We start from the raw sequence: 14,912 nt of genomic DNA on the forward strand, positions 1-14,912 counted from the left end.
AGGGCTTGGATCCCTGGGCCCAGGGGTTAGGCCATAGGGTAAGGCTGCCTGACTCATCCCTTTCCCACTCCTCCCTTCCCCTCCTGTGACTACTAGGTCTGAGTACTTCCGGAATTTTGTCGATTCCTGTCTTCAGAAAATCCCTCAAGACAGACCAACCTCAGAGGTTCTTCTGAAGGTGAGGACTCACTGGCCTAGGATTTTTCTAGAACTGTAGCTTGTTTGAGCTACAAGAAATCCCTCAATGAAATTAGTGATTCCCACCAAAAACTTCATTTATGAATTCCCACCCCCTCCCTGTTAAATTTTGTCTACCAGACTGCCTTTATTAAGTAATAATTTGTTTTCCCATCTTTTATTAATCAATGATGTATATAATTGCAAACTAGGACTTCTGGTCAGCATGCGATAACCAGGGTTACCACACTGATCTGATGTAAATTAAGCCAAAAGCCTGTGTAGTCTTGTCATGGGTAAATGTATGATTTCCCTTAGGTATTTTTTGACTTAGCAAAAGTAGAGGGGCCCCTATTCCCTTCACAGACCCATGGGGGGCTACAGAGTCCTAGTTGGGAACTGACATAGATTGTCTGGTTTGACAGTTGTTTTGTAATTGTGGGATACCTTATGAGGCCTAATGTGGGATACCAGAGAGGCCTCATGACATGTCCTTTGATAGAGGACCTGGACTGGAATCCAGATGTGACTGGTCTGCCTGTTGGCCATTGGTGAAGGAACGAGACTGGGGAGATTGGGTGGTGAAAATTAATGTGGGGGAAAGTGTTGGGACAAGGCCAGTATCCACCCATGAGGACATGGGTCCCAGGGGATTGCCTCAGGCCAGAGGGAATGCCCGCACCCATAGGATATTGAGGATCATAGGGGTGCTTGGCCGCGAGTCTCGGTGTTCTCTTTCCCCAGCACCGCTTTGTGCTCCGGGAGCGGCCACCCACAGTCATTATGGACCTGATTCAGAGGACCAAGGATGCTGTGCGGGAGCTGGACAACCTGCAGTACCGCAAGATGAAGAAGATTCTCTTCCAAGAGGCACCCAATGGCCCTGGTGCTGAAGCCCCAGAGGAGGAGGAGGTGACCCAGCTTGCCCTGCCACCCTTTACCACCATGTTGTACTTGCCTCCTAGCAGTTGCTTAGCCCCCTTGCCCATCCCTCCTCACACCCACTGTCTTCCTTGTGCTACCTCCATGTACACACCCCTTGTTCTTCCCCTTCCCTGCCCAACAGCCTACGCCCTGTCTGCAGGAGGCGGAGCCCTACATGCACCGAGCTGGGACGCTGACCAGTCTAGAGAGTAGCCACTCAGTGCCCAGTATGTCCATCAGCGCCTCTAGTCAGAGCAGCTCAGTCAACAGCCTAGCAGATGCTTCAGACAACGAGGAGGAGGAAGAGGAAGAGGAAGAGGAGGAAGAAGAGGAGGAAGGCCCTGAAGCCCGGGAGATGGCCATGATGCAGGAAGGGGAGCACACAGTCACCTCCCACAGTTCCATCATCCACCGGCTGCCGGTATGCGGCTCACCCTGAGGAGGCCTGACAGTGGAAAGGCCCAGCCCCAGCTCTTCCGCTCAGACATCGTCTGGGTTCCCTTCTCTCCCTCCCAAGCATGACTGCCTCCTCTAAATCTGACTGGGTCTCCAAGGAACTGCCTTTGGGGCCAGTGACCTCTGAGCCTGTATATCCTTTCCACCTTCCCTCCAGGGCTCTGACAACCTATATGATGACCCCTACCAGCCAGAACTGACCCAGGGCCCTCTCCAGCAGCCTGCAGCCCCAGCTCCCACTTCTACCACTTCTTCTGCCCGCCGCCGGGCCTACTGCCGCAACCGGGACCACTTTGCCACCATCCGCACTGCTTCCCTGGTAAGGGAATCATTCTCCCTTGGGCCACAGGTCCCAGTCATCTATGTCAGAAATTATTTCCTCCTTGTGGCACATGGTCAAGTTCAAATTCTACCCTCACTTTTGGTAGCTGTCTCTTGCCTTTTCTTCACTTCAACCTCCAGGGGATTGGCCACATTGGGCATTCCTAGCTTGGCAAACTCTTACTCCATTTTTATGGCTGAACTTAAATTGTGTCTCCTCAGATGCCTTCCCAGGCCCCTGGCCAATTGGGTGCTCCTGAACAGCATTTTGACAGATGTGCTGGATTCTGTGTTTGTGAGGGGCTAGGGTGGTGTTCAGGGGCTAGGTGCCTCATTCCAGTGATTGGTTCTCAGGTCACATACATGCCTATATTTAATCCAGCTCCTCTGGGAGGGAGCAGTATGATCCCATTGGAGAGGTGAGGCAGCCATGACTCAGAGCCTGCTTGCCTAAGGCACTTATCCTAGCATTGTTGATGGTTGTCAAATTCTGTAAGCAGGACGCTGATCCTTTCCTAACGTTAACTTATAGCAGTTGTTTTCTCAGTTAACAGGGAAAAGTGGGTAGACGTTTAGATTACATTCCTGCTTAGCTGCAAGCGCCAACAACCCCCTTACTTGGTTTAGGGGTCTCTGCATGTGGTTGGTTCTGTTAGGTCAACTCTTCAAATCCTGTGATGCTTGGTTCTTTGTGATACTGTGCAGAGAAATCTGTGACTTCCAGGCTATGGCCACCTGGACAATGGGCCTGAGCTCAAATTTTAGGACATCCAGTCCCAGTCTTCTTGTTATTCCAACATCTCATGGCCCAGATCCAGTTCTCAGTGTTTGCTGAAGGAGAACAAAACCAACGTTTAGTGATTCACAGTGTTCTAGACACTAGTACATACTAGTATGTATCAAAGTTAATCTCCACAGCCCTCAATGAGGAGGTATTATGGCCTCACTTAATAGACGAGGAAACCAAGGTTTAGCAACCTTAACTTGCATGAGGTCACATGGTTAGTAAGTGGCAGAGCTGGGACATGAACCCAGGTCTCTATGATGACTCTTTGTTGTATTAATCCTCCTCCGAGGATATTTTTCCATTTATTTTTAGAGAGAGTGGAAGGAGGGGAAGAGAGAGAAAAACATTGATGTGAGAGAGACACATCAATTGGTTGCCTCCTGCACTCACCCTGAGCAAGGCCAGGATCGAGCCCGCAACCTAGAAATGCGTCCTTGATCAGAATCGAACCCAGGACCCTTCAGTTCACAGGCCAACGCTCTCTCTCCTGAGCCAAACTTGCCTGGGCTGTATGATTACTCTTTTGAACTAATCTGAATTGTCCTACTTTTACACCTCTTGTTTTCTCATCAACCTGTGAAGTTAACTATATTTTCATTTTCCAGTTGAGGTGGCAGGCTCAGAGAGGTTATGTGTGAGGAAGATACCAAATGTGAGAATTAAACCCATGCGTGTAAAGCCCATGTTCTTTCTTCATAGAGCATGAAGGCTGTGTGTGCTAATCAAATGGGGCCAAGCTGAGCCTTTCTTCTCATCCTCTCCCGCCCCAGGTCAGCCGTCAGATCCAGGAGCATGAGCAGGACTCAGCTCTGAGGGAGCAGCTAAGTGGCTATAAGCGGATGCGACGGCAGCACCAGAAACAGCTGTTGGCCCTGGAGTCACGACTGAGGGGTGAACGCGAGGAGCATAGTGCACGGCTGCAGCGAGAACTTGAGGCCCAGCGAGCTGGCTTCGGGGCTGAGGCAGAAAAGCTGTCCCGGCGGCACCAGGCCATCGGGGAGAAGGAGGCACGAGCTGCCCAGGCTGAGGAACGAAAGTTCCAGCAGCACATCCTTGGGCAGCAGAAGAAGGAGCTGGCTGCCCTGCTGGAGGCGCAGAAGCGAACCTACAAACTTCGGAAGGAGCAGCTAAAGGAGGTGGGATGGGCTCTGGCAGTGCAGTGGCTGGGGCCTGGTGGTGAGCGAGGCAGTCCCTCACTGCCCTGCTCTCCCCACTGCCCAGGAGCTTCAGGAGAACCCCAGCACACCCAAGCGGGAGAAGGCTGAGTGGCTTTTGCGGCAGAAGGAGCAGCTACAGCAGTGCCAGGCGGAAGAGGAGGCAGGGCTGCTACGAAGGCAGCGCCAATACTTTGAGTTGCAGTGTCGCCAATATAAGCGCAAAATGCTGCTGGCTCGTCATAGCCTGGACCAGGATCTGCTGCGAGAGGTGGGTCATCCCATTTCCCTCCCAGATCCCAGACATCCTTAAAAAAAAACCAAACACACCAGATATAGATTAGATTAGATATAGATATATAGATATATAGATTTAGATAGATTTCAGAGTGGAAGGGAAGGGATGAGAAAAACAGAAACATCAATGATTGGCTGCCTCCTGCATACTCCATACTGGAAATGGAGCCCACGACAGGCATGTGCCCTGACCGGGAATCAAACATCCACCTCCTGGTTCACAGGTAAATGCTCAACCACTGAGCCATGCTGGCCCTGCCCAGGCATCCTTTTTCATTTGCCTCACTTATGGTCGTCTTTCCCCTCAGCCCACCTTCATGTGATGGTTCTGCTTCCCTTGAACACCCCTCTTGCTTCTTATGCCCACCAGAAAGACCCTGCTAGAGTTCCCCTACAATTCTATTCCCAGGGGGTTGGCTCCCTTATACCCCTCATCTTCCCACCATCAGCTTCTGCCAAAGAGTTTTGAGGCTCTCACACCAACAAGGTTTCTAACTGGACTCTGGGCCCTGCCCCTCTTCTGCTTCAGGACTTGAACAAGAAACAAACACAGAAGGACTTGGAGTGTGCATTGCTGCTGCGGCAGCATGAGGCCACACGGGAGCTTGAGCTGAGACAGCTCCAGGCTGTCCAGCGCACAAGGGCAGAGCTCACCCGCCTGCAGCACCAGACAGAGCTGGGCAACCAGCTGGAGTACAATAAGCGGCGTGAGCAAGAGTTGCGGCAGAAGCATGCAGCCCAGGTTCGCCAGCAGCCCAAGAGCCTCAAAGTACGTGCAGGCCAGCGTCCCCCGGCCCTCCCGCTCCCCATTCCTGGGGCTCTGGGACCACCCAGCACAGGCACCCCTAGAGAAGAGCATCCCTGCTCATCTGGCCAGGAGGCAGTCTTTGACCAAAGAATTCTGGGAGAGGAGGAGCAAGCAATTCCAGAGAGAAGGATTCCGGGAAAGGAAGGGGCCACCTTGGAACCAGAGGAGCAGAGGATTTTGGGGGAAGAATCAGGAACCCCTAGTCCCAATCCACAAAAACATAGGTGTTTGGTTGGTGAGGAAGTTTGGGGTCTTACTGAGGAGGAGATAGAGGAGCTAAGAGTCCCATCCCTGACACCTCAGGAGAGGAACATTGTGGGCCAGGAGTTGGCTGAGGCGTGGATGTTGTGGGAGAAGGAGGATAGGAGCCTCTTGGATGAGGAATTTGAGCTTGGCTGGGTCCAGGGCCCAGCTCTGACCCCAGTCCCTGAGGAGGAGGAAGAGGAAGAAGAGGAGGAGGGGGCTCCTTTTAGGACTCCGAGGGATCCTGGAGATGGCTGTCCCTCACCAGACATCCCCCCTGAACCCCCTCCAACATATCTGAGACCTGGCCCTGCTAGCCAGCTCCCTGGACTCCTGTCCCATGGCCTCCTGGCCGGCCTCTCTTTTGCAGTGGGGTCCTCCTCTGGCCTCCTGCCCCTACTACTTCTGCTGCTGCTCCCTCTGCTGGCCGCCCAGGGTGGGGGTGGCTTGCAGGCCTCGCTGCTAGCCCTTGAGGTGGGGCTGGTGGGCCTGGGGGCCTCCTACCTACTTCTTTGTACAGCTCTGCATCTGCCCCCCAGTCTGTTCTTACTCCTTGCCCAGGCCACTGCACTGGGGGCTATCCTGGGTCTGAGCTGGTGCCGGGGCCTTATAGGTGTCCCTCTGGGCCTTGGGGCCGCCTGGCTGCTAGCCTGGCCAGGCCTGGTTCTACCACTGGCAGCTATGGCAGCTGGGGGCAAATGGGTGCAGCAGCAGGGACCTCAGATTCGCCGGGGCATCTCTCGGCTCTGGTTACGGGCTCTGCTGCGCCTATCCCCCCTGGCCTTTAGGGCCCTACAGGGTTGTGGGGCTGTGGGGGACCGGGGTCTGTTTGCCCTCTACCCCAAGACCAACAAGGATGGCTTCCGCAGTCGACTGCCTGTCCCTGGGCCTCGGCGGAGTAATTCCCGGGCTTCCCGACGCCCACTAGCCCTATTGGCAAGGTTTTGGGCCCTGTGTAAGGGCTGGAATGGACACCTGGCACGGGCCAGCCAAGGTTTGGCCTCCCGCTTACCTCCCTGGGCGATCCACACACTGGCCAGCTGGGGCCTCCTTCGAGTTGAACGGCCCAGCCGTATTCCCCGACTGCTGCCTCGCAGCCAGCGCAGGCGAGGGCCCCCTGCCTCTCACCAACCACCACCTGGGACTCTAGCTGGGCGCAAGTCCCGAACCCGTCAGTCCCGGGCCCTGCCTCCCTGGAGGTGACCAACTCCGGTGTTTCCTCAGCCCGAATCTAGAGCACTTTATCTCCCACTACTCAGCGAAGATTTTGCAGTCCCAGTCCTCCCTTTCACCCCTCCTTCCTCGGTGTGCTCCCTCCACCTCCAGCCCTTGGACCTCTAGGCAGGCAGCCCCTCTGCTAGAGCTCAGAGTTACACTTTGTGTTCTCCTGAGGCTCCTCCCCACCCTAAGTTATTGCTGTTCTCCGGCTGTGTGTGTACTCATCCTCACCCTCATCGACTCAGGCCTGGGGCCAGGTGTGGTGGTGGGTGGAAAGAGTCATGTGTTTTTTTTTCTCTCTTTGATTTTGTTTTTCTGTCTCCCTTCCAACCTATCCCCTTCCCCCCATCAAAAAAAGAAAAAGACAAACACAAATAAAATATCTAAGCGGAACTATACCTTTGGCCCAGGCTGCCTCTGTCTGCTTTGTCCTGCCGCCTAGCCTCCCTGGTATGCCCCAGTCCAGACCCTTGGCCCCCAGACCCATGACCTCTTCACCTCCATCTACAGTATCTCAACCCCTTTCATTCCTCGGCCTCATCCTCTCTGCCATCATAACTTTATTGCATCATGACCACCACCAGCTGGGGGTCTGGACCTCTTTGAGCTTTGACATATCTTATGCCCACAGTTCCCATTTGTGGATTCCTTATGAGACTCCTTAGGTTCTGGGTCCTTTTGTCCTCATCCCCTGCTGTCTCCCAACCTGTTCCCTTTCTGGGAGCAGAATTTCCCTCCTGGCATCAGGAATTATCCTAGAGGGCTGGGGGATGGGACTGGAAACCCTGAATAGTAGGGGATGGTGAGTTTGGGGGCCAAGCACGAGTATGGGGGAAGTGGAAAAGGGATTGGTTGTGGGCTTGGAATGGGAGCTGAGTGTGTAAGGGGCTGTCTGGAATGTGGACATCTGGCCAGGGTGGCAGCTGTTGGCCCATTGAACTTGTCAGGCCCTTTCTGGCCACTTCTTTGCCCCTTTGCCTTATGTGGCCTGAGATGGGGCCACCTCTTCTTATCCATTTCTCAGCTCGGTGGTTGTCCTTCCCTCCTTCCCGCCCAGAGGTACTGAACCTGGGCCTTTCTCCGTCTTTAGCTGTGTTGCTCTCTTCCATGAGTATGTTGTGTGATTTGGTTTTCTCACTCTTACATACATTCTGTATCTGCTCACATGCTTTTGTCTCTAGGTCATGTTTTCTCTCTGCATGGTTAAAGCTTCTTGTATGCCCTGAGTACTCTAAAGATTCTCAGTTCCCTGTCCATGAATTCTCCTGCTGTTTCTCGTGAGTTTTCCACCCAACTCTGTGAACATGCTCTTGGAACCTTGTTTCCTTTGCATCTCTTGCCCATTGAGAATCTTCCTGATCTCTCTCAACACAATCCCATCTCTCCATGTCTGTCTGTATACAGTTCCCCCCGCCCCCTCTGTCTAACATGTTTTCTGTTTCTCTCCCTCTCCCTGTCTCTGTTTCTGTCTCTTCCTCTCTCTTTCCCCCTTCTCCCCTGATTGTTCCTCCTCCTCCTGTTCCTCTTCCTCCTGTTCTTCCTCTTCCTCCTCTCCCTCTTCCTCTCCCCTGCCCCCATTTCCCCTCGGTCCATCCACTGCATAGTCTAAGGAGCTGCAGATCAAGAAGCAGTTCCAGGAGACGTGTAAGATCCAGACTCGGCAGTACAAGGCTCTGCGGGCACACTTGCTGGAGACTACGCCTAAAGCTCAGCACAAGAGCCTTCTTAAGCGGCTCAAGGAAGAACAGACCCGAAAGCTGGCGATCCTAGCCGAGCAATACGACCAGTCCATCTCAGAGATGCTCAGCTCACAGGCGGTGAGGCCTGGGGTCCAGAGAGGGAGCATGGTGGAGATTGGCCGCTATTTCCCACTTGGTTATGGGCATTGAAAGCAGGGGAGGGGTGGATTTTTGAGGGGGCTTTTTGTTCCTCGCAAACCTCAGATACCTCCCACTGTTAGTATTCTCTGCAATGGTTTTATTCTCTCGCTTGAGTATTTTCTCAAGGTCTTAACAAAGCCAGCCTGCCTATTCTACCAAGAACTACCAAGGAAAGTGCGGCTGTAGTTTTTCCTTGAGCCTGAGGTAGTTTAATGTGAATAGCAAATCAAAATGCTTATAGCCCTCAGGTCAATTTTCTGACTTCTGGAGGATTTTGAAGGTTGCTGTCTAAAAGTGATCACACATAAGTAACATGGAATGGGTCACTTAAAATATACACATGGTATAAAAAGTAACACTATTCATTGCCATTTTTTCACCCAATCCCACTTCTCATTGAGGTATATTAATAATTCATTATACTAGATTATTTCCTGTGCATATTGGAAAGTTACATAAAATTTTGAAACAAGAATGGAATCATATTTTACATACTATTCTTTAACTTCTTTTTCTACCTAATATTGGACCTCTTCCCATGTCAGTACACATATCTCATTTTTTTTTAACAGCATAGAATTTTCCATGGTATAAATATACCATAATTTATTTAACCCATCCCTTATTGGTGGACATTTAGGTTGTTTCCAGTATATTGCTATTACAACGCTTCAGTGAACACCTTCGAGCACATGTGCAAGTATACCTTGGGGATAAATTCCTGGAAGTGTAATTGCTGTGTCACAGGGTATGACGACCTTTCATTTTGGTAGATGTTGACACTGGCTGCTTCTTGAAACCTTAGGGCCCAGGCCTACCTGGGGCAGGGGAGGATTGTGGGGGTTGGGAAGGAGGCCCCTAAAATTGGTTCTTCCTATTTTCCAGCTGCGGCTTGATGAGACCCAAGAGGCAGAATTCCAAGCCCTTCGGCAGCAGCTTCAACAGGAGCTGGAGCTCCTCAATGCTTATCAGAGTAAGATCAAGATTCGCACGGAGAGTCAACATGAGAGGGAGTTGCGAGAGCTGGAACAGAGAGTAGCTCTGAGGCGGGCACTGCTAGAGCAGCGGGTAAGAGGGCTTGGCCTCCAGGATGGGATGGGCAGTCCCCCGACCCCTCCCGCCGAACCCTCAGTGGACTCTCTAATCTCTTGTGGGTGTTCCAGGTGGAAGAGGAGCTGCTGGCCCTGCAAACGGGGCGTTCTGAACGAATCCGGAGTTTGCTTGAACGGCAGGCCCGTGAGATCGAGGCTTTCGATGCTGAGAGCATGAGGCTGGGTTTCTCCAGTATGGCTCTGGGGGGCATCCCAGCCGAGGCTGCTGCCCAGGGCTATCCCGCTCCACCCCCTGCCCCTGCCTGGCCCTCCCGCCCTGTTCCCCGTTCAGGGGCACACTGGAGCCATGGCCCTCCTCCACCTGGCATGCCCCCCCCAGCCTGGCGTCAGCCTTCTCTTCTGGCTCCCCCAGGTCCCCCAAACTGGCTGGGGCCCCCAGCACAGAGTGGGACACCCCGTGGTGGAGCCCTGCTACTGCTCAGAAACAGCCCCCAGCCCCTGCGGCGGGCAGCCTCGGGGGGCAGTGGCAGTGACAACGTGGGCCCACCTGCTGCCGCAGTGCCTGGGCCTCTGAGCCGCAGCACCAGTGTCGCTTCCCACATCCTCAATGGCTCCTCCCACTTCTATTCCTGAAGTGCAAGGTGGATAAGCAGATGGAGGGGCAGGGGCAAGGGTGGGTGGAGCCTGATTCTGGAGAGCTTATAAGCTTGAGGCCCACCCAAGGGTGGGGGAATGGATGTTAGTTCCAGCTCTCCTCAAACCTCATCTCATGAGCTTCTTGGGCTGGCCAGTGGCCCAGGGTCAGCTTGGGCACAGGTTCCTCAAGGCTGACTAGGAGCCCCTGCCTCCCCACCATGGTGCCAGGGTCTCTCTCCACCACCGCCTTGGAAAAGGAGGGAGATGTGTGTGTCAAATATTCATCTAGTCCCCTGGGGGAGGGGAAGGGTGGGTCTAGATATATTCAGAGAACTAAACTCCCTGCATTGGGGCCGTGGATTGGGGACGCCAGGCCCCCCGCAGACCTGGGAAGTGACAGAGCAAGTCTGGGGGTCTGGGGTGGGGAGTACGGGAGGAAAGGGCCTTCTTAGGAAGGATAAGGATGGGGTCTTGGGGTCAGGATGCCTGGGTCTCTCCATTCCCCTGTTGCCGTCTGAAGTCCTGTGCCGTCTTGTCTTTTTTTTTTTATTATTATTATTATTATTGAGATCAGAGCTGGGGCAGGGGAACAAGGGAAGGACCTTGGAAGGGGCTGCTCCCAGGTCTGGGGGCAGTCATGGGAGCCCCTCCCAGCTACGGGGCTGGCACAGAGCCCCATGGCAAGCTTTTAATAAACTGTTGGTTATTCTAACAGACCCCAGGACTCATGCTTTCTAAGCTGTGCATTAAGGACTGTTCAGTGGCAGGTGATAATGTTACTTGTATTTAAAAAGAAAATTTACTGGGCTGTGGAAGTAAAAATTGCAGTGTTTTTAATTACTTTGGCCATCACTAGACTCAGAGCCTTAGATGGGATCATTAGACTTTTTAAAAATATATATATATATATATTGATTTTTTACAGAGAGGAAGAGAGAGGGATAGAGAGTTGGGAACATCGATGAGAGAGAATCATCAATGAGCTGCCTCTTGCACACCCCCCACTGGGGATGTGCCCGCAACCAAGGTACATGCCCTTGACCGGAATCGAACCCGGGACCTTTCCAGTCCCCAGGCCGACGCTCTATCCACTGAGCCAAATCTGTTTCGGCGGATCATTAGACTTTGACCTCTGCTTCCCTTTGCTGTTGGCTTCAAAGGTTTTTAGAAGGTTCACTTCATGCTCAAACTCCTAGCAGCTCCAGGCTTACATCTTACCAGCAACTTCAACAGCAAGAATCCCAGCCAATTCCTGAAGTGACCTCATTGGCTCCATCTATAGCCAGAGACCTGGCATGGTGCTCTGATTGGTAAGGTGTAGGTCCTGTTCTCCCACCCTTTGAATGCTGAAGGAGATGGCCCATAGACCAAGGGGCTGTTTGTTTGGGGTTTTTTTGTTTTTGTTTTTTTAAAAAGATCTTCCTCTTCCTCTTCTTCTTTTTTTTTTTTTTTAATATATTTTACTGATTTTGTACAGAGAGGAAGGGAGAGAGTTAGAAACATCCATGAGAGCGTCATCGATCAGCTGCCTCTTGCACACCCCCTACTGGGGATATGCCTGCAACCAAGGTACATGCCCTTGACCGGAATCGAACCCGGGACCCTTCAGTCCCCAAGCCGACGCTCTGACATTGAGCCAAACCGGTTTGGGCTAAGGGGCTGTTTCTTAAAGGGGAAGGAGAACACACACCAGCTGTTTCCAAGTTATTTCATTTTGTGCTTCACACTCTTAAAGCTAGATTGTCAGAGTCCTTCCACCAGGAGCCACTCTCTTCTAAGAGAGCCTGGTGGCAGACTGGATGGCAGGGTCTGAAAGCTGGGACTTCTGTGGAGAACCTGAGGGAAATTAAAGGGAACTAGATGGGTGAGTGGGAGGACACGGGCCACTTCTCAACCTCCTGGCCCAAGAGTGGGCGGTGAGCACGGGGGACTAGTTTTGATGAGGTGATTCAAACATTCCTTTATTGAGTCTTAAAAAATAAACTGTAAGCACTGTACACTGAGGATGTGAAGCAGAAATAGAATCCCAGTAATTGAAGAAAGGTGCTTCTCCGGGCACAGAGTTTGGGTTGGCTGGGTCGCTAGACGTGTGCTTTCTACAGGTGTACAAAGCTCCTCCTGGTAGAGGGGAGCTTAGTTACTCTCGCCGTCACTGCTGATGATGCCACGCATATGAGACCAGTCCGGGCGTGGGGGGCAGTGCTGCTCTTCCTCAGAGTCCAGCGTCCGGCGGTACAGCTCCCCGGGGGCGGCTGGTTCTGAAGGGTTCCAGGCCGTGCGTCTCCGTGGCCGACCTGGGGGAAGAAGCAGATTAGTTGTCTGAGCGAGTCCAAGCCCCATCCGTCTCCGGGCAGGGAGAAGCCTCTCACCCGAACAGCTGATAATGTTAGTAATGTCCAAGGATGCCACCTCGGCTGCCTCCTCACGCTGCTCCTTCAGAGCCCGGCACTTCTCTAAAGAAGGGTTACCTGGGAGAGAAGAGGCTTGTGATCCTCTCCCCCCAGCAGCCAAGGACCTCCTGCAGCCCCAGGGCACACCCGGCCTAACCCTTCATGCCCAGAGCTTCCAGCTCTGCCCGGAGGACACTCAGGCGCTCCTTGCGCGAGCGGCAGGAGCCCAGCAGCTTCTTGTAGTTGCGATGGGCGCCACAGGCCCGGATGTAGCGCTTCAGTCTCATCACAGCAGGGTGGTCCTCGTCGCGATGACCAGCCTGGCAGGAAAAGACGACGGCTGAAGGTCAGGTCTGCTGGGTCTGACTCTAGGTCTCCCTCTTAACTGTGGCCTCCCGCCCCATCTTCTCCCTCACCTTCCTGCCTTTGGGTTCCGGGCTGCCATTGGCCGAAGAGGACGAAGAGCTTCGTGACCTGCTTTTCTTGGCGCTCTTCCTGTAGGAGCGGCCCTTCCTCTCCCCCTGGAGGCTCGCCCCTGCCTCACTGTCACTCGCCTCCCTCTCCGAGTCACTTGCCTCGTCATTGGTTGTCTTTCTCCTTTCTGCTTTGGCTGACTTTCCTCTGCCTTTAGTAGCTGGTTTCAACTTCCTACAGCTGTCCTCCCCATCCTCCTCACTGCTGCCACTCTGCCTTCTGCCATCAGCCCACTGGGTCCTGTCCTTGCCCTTCCTCTGCACTAGGGGTTCTTCATCTCCCTCACTGTCATCTCCGCTGCCTGCTGCACTTTCCTTCTCTTCCTCTCTGTCCGCCCCGTCCCCCAGCACTTCTGCTGCCAGGCTTTTCTGCTTACTGCTGCCGTCCTCCCAAGCGGACTTTTCCCCTCCATTTTTCGGAGCTCTGGGTTTCCAATCCGCCTCTCTGTTCTCTTTCTTGGCTAGGGTCTCCTCCCCATCACTCTCCGTTTCACTTTCCTGGTGTCTTTTAGCTCTTTTGTTTTCCATCCTTTGGGCAAGTTCTTCCTCACTGTCCTCACTCTCCTTGATGGCCTGCTTCCTACTAGCTGACATCTTGCCTGGTACCTGCTTCTTCTTAACTGTGGCCTCCCGCCCCATCTTCTCCCTCACCTTCCTGCCTTTGAGTTCCGGGCTGCCATTGGCCGAAGACGAAGAGCTTCGTGACCTGCTTTGCTTGGCGCTCTTCCTGTAGGAGCGGCCCTTCCTCTCCCCCTGGGGACTCCCCCCTGCCTCACTGTCACTCGCCTCCCTCTCCGAGTCACTTGCCTCGCCATTGGTTGTCTTTCTCCTTTCTGCTTTGGCTGACTTTCCCCTGCCTTTAGTAGCTGGTTTCAACTTCCTGCAGCTGTCCTCCCCATCCTCCTCGCTGCTGCCACTCTGCCTTCTGCCACCAGCCCACTGGGTTCTGTCCTTGGTCACACGTTTCTTCCTAGTCCTGCCTTTGGAGTCCTTTTCCTTATTCCCTTCCTCACTGCTCTCTTCTTTCCAGACCTTACTTGTTCTATCAGAGCTCTCCTCCTCCGAGCTCTCCTTCACTGCCTCCTCCTCCTCTAATCCAGTCTTGTATGCAGTCAGGTCCCTCTGCTGTTCTTCCTCGTCGCTGCTCTCAATTGCTCTTTTTGATGCCCGATTTGGACTCTCCTCTGCGGGACTGACTGCCGCCCCCATCCCATTCTTTGCTGGATGGCTGAAGCAGTCTGGACTTGAGGCTGCAGCACTGGGCTCTGAAATGTGGAGAGAACAGAAGGTTGGGACAGGTTGTCTCAAACCCTGCTTTGACAGATGAATGCAGAGACAACAGGAACAGCCGTCAGTCCACCGTGTTCCTGGTTCCAGACGACCTCATCCAGGGCCTTGGGACATATTACATGCACAGTAAATACTTTCTGAATGAACCAACTATGCAGAAGGCACTAACCTGAATCTGAATTCAAACGGAACCTTTTTCTCTCTGGGTCACTGGAGGATGTGGGGGGCTTCTTTGTCTTCTTGGCAAGATTTAGTCCTCCTCTGGCACCCGCTTCATCCACCTGTTTGTGCATCAAGAGAGCAAAACGTATGGAGGTGATGCTCTGCCACACCCCTTCTCTGGCCCCTACTCCGCAACAAGCCCTCCTCCCGTGGAGGGGGTTCCGCCCACACCTGCATCTTCAGCAGTTCCTCCTCCACGAGCCGCTTCAGTGCCTGCTTCTCCTTGGGACTCAGGTGGTCGCTGCCGGTGTGAGCCAAGAACTTCCGCCGCACGATGGAGTGGGTGAGCGTGCTGCGAAGAGAGATGTCAAGGGGGAGTCCCCGGCCCGGCCATGCCCTTTCCCACCCCAACCCCGACCTCCAGTGCACCTGAGGTCCGGACGGCCTCGGAAGAAGCTACGGGTAAACTCCCGCATCTCGTTCTCCCGCGCCATTTTGCTCCATTGGGATTGGTGGCCCCCGCCCTTTTTCCTCTCGGCCTCCGTTAGCGCGTTTGACAGGAACGTGCGCACGCGCAGTGCAGCGGCGTTGTAAGGCGAGGGACCGTTGGGTGTCGGTTGCAGGGCGCTTGGGCTGATTTCCCG

General features: G+C 53.6%; 2 protein-coding genes and 1 long non-coding RNA gene across 7 annotated transcripts in view; 1 reads left to right on the forward strand and 2 right to left on the reverse strand.

Annotated features, from left to right (window-relative positions):
* The window catches only part of LOC123651312, a 22,930-nt gene extending 13,986 nt beyond the window's left edge, over nt 1–8,944 (reverse strand). The window contains exons 1-2 of the long non-coding RNA XR_006739936.1: nt 8,931–8,944; nt 6,016–6,027 (exon numbers count right to left, since the gene is read on the reverse strand). This is a non-coding gene — a long non-coding RNA (uncharacterized LOC123651312). The remainder of the gene's footprint in view (nt 1–6,015; nt 6,028–8,930) is intronic.
* The window catches only part of TAOK2 (TAO kinase 2), a 19,495-nt gene extending 8,826 nt beyond the window's left edge, over nt 1–10,669 (forward strand). The window contains exons 10-19 of one of the 5 annotated variants that reach the window (XM_036412835.2): nt 97–178; nt 922–1,089; nt 1,244–1,522; nt 1,715–1,876; nt 3,436–3,801; nt 3,887–4,090; nt 4,646–4,885; nt 7,990–8,202; nt 9,151–9,333; nt 9,429–10,669. In XM_036412835.2, coding sequence (XP_036268728.1) covers nt 97–178; nt 922–1,089; nt 1,244–1,522; nt 1,715–1,876; nt 3,436–3,801; nt 3,887–4,090; nt 4,646–4,885; nt 7,990–8,202; nt 9,151–9,333; nt 9,429–9,950 — 2,419 coding nt within the window. In that variant the 3' untranslated portion in view covers nt 9,951–10,669. Of the gene's footprint in view, nt 1–96; nt 179–921; nt 1,090–1,243; nt 1,523–1,714; nt 1,877–3,435; nt 3,802–3,886; nt 4,091–4,645; nt 6,791–7,989; nt 8,203–8,905; nt 9,014–9,150; nt 9,334–9,428 lie in introns of those variants that run through there. The other 4 variants (XM_036412837.2, XM_036412840.2, XM_036412833.2 and 1 more) reach the window with 4 other exon arrangements.
* A 1,223-nt stretch (nt 10,670–11,892) lies between these two features.
* Nucleotides 11,893–14,833, reverse strand: HIRIP3 (HIRA interacting protein 3). Its single transcript, XM_036412910.2, has 7 exons — nt 14,698–14,833; nt 14,500–14,620; nt 14,276–14,387; nt 12,760–14,081; nt 12,501–12,663; nt 12,323–12,421; nt 11,893–12,247 (listed from the first exon to the last, which is right to left on the reverse strand). The coding sequence occupies exons 1-7, from the start codon at nt 14,760–14,762 to the stop codon at nt 12,087–12,089; spliced, it is 2,043 nt and encodes a 680-aa protein (XP_036268803.1). The 5' UTR covers nt 14,763–14,833; the 3' UTR covers nt 11,893–12,086.
* Between the last annotated feature and the right edge of the window lie 79 nt (nt 14,834–14,912).

The sequence above is a fragment of the Pipistrellus kuhlii genome, unplaced genomic scaffold (assembly GCF_014108245.1).
Source record: "Pipistrellus kuhlii isolate mPipKuh1 unplaced genomic scaffold, mPipKuh1.p scaffold_m20_p_48, whole genome shotgun sequence".
NCBI lineage: Eukaryota > Metazoa > Chordata > Mammalia > Chiroptera > Vespertilionidae > Pipistrellus > Pipistrellus kuhlii.

Bases quoted from the DNA above. Each gene is read 5' to 3' on its own strand.
- HIRIP3 (XM_036412910.2), bottom strand. From the start codon at position 14,762: ATGGCGCGGGAGAACGAGATGCGGGAGTTTACCCGTAGCTTCTTCCGA. The intron at 12,664-12,759 runs GTGAGGGAGAAG...TTTTCCTGCCAG, and splicing joins CGGAACCCAAAGGCAGGAAG to GCTGGTCATCGCGACGAGGA. The intron at 12,248-12,322 runs GTGAGAGGCTTC...TTCTTCCCCCAG, and splicing joins TAACATTATCAGCTGTTCGG to GTCGGCCACGGAGACGCACG.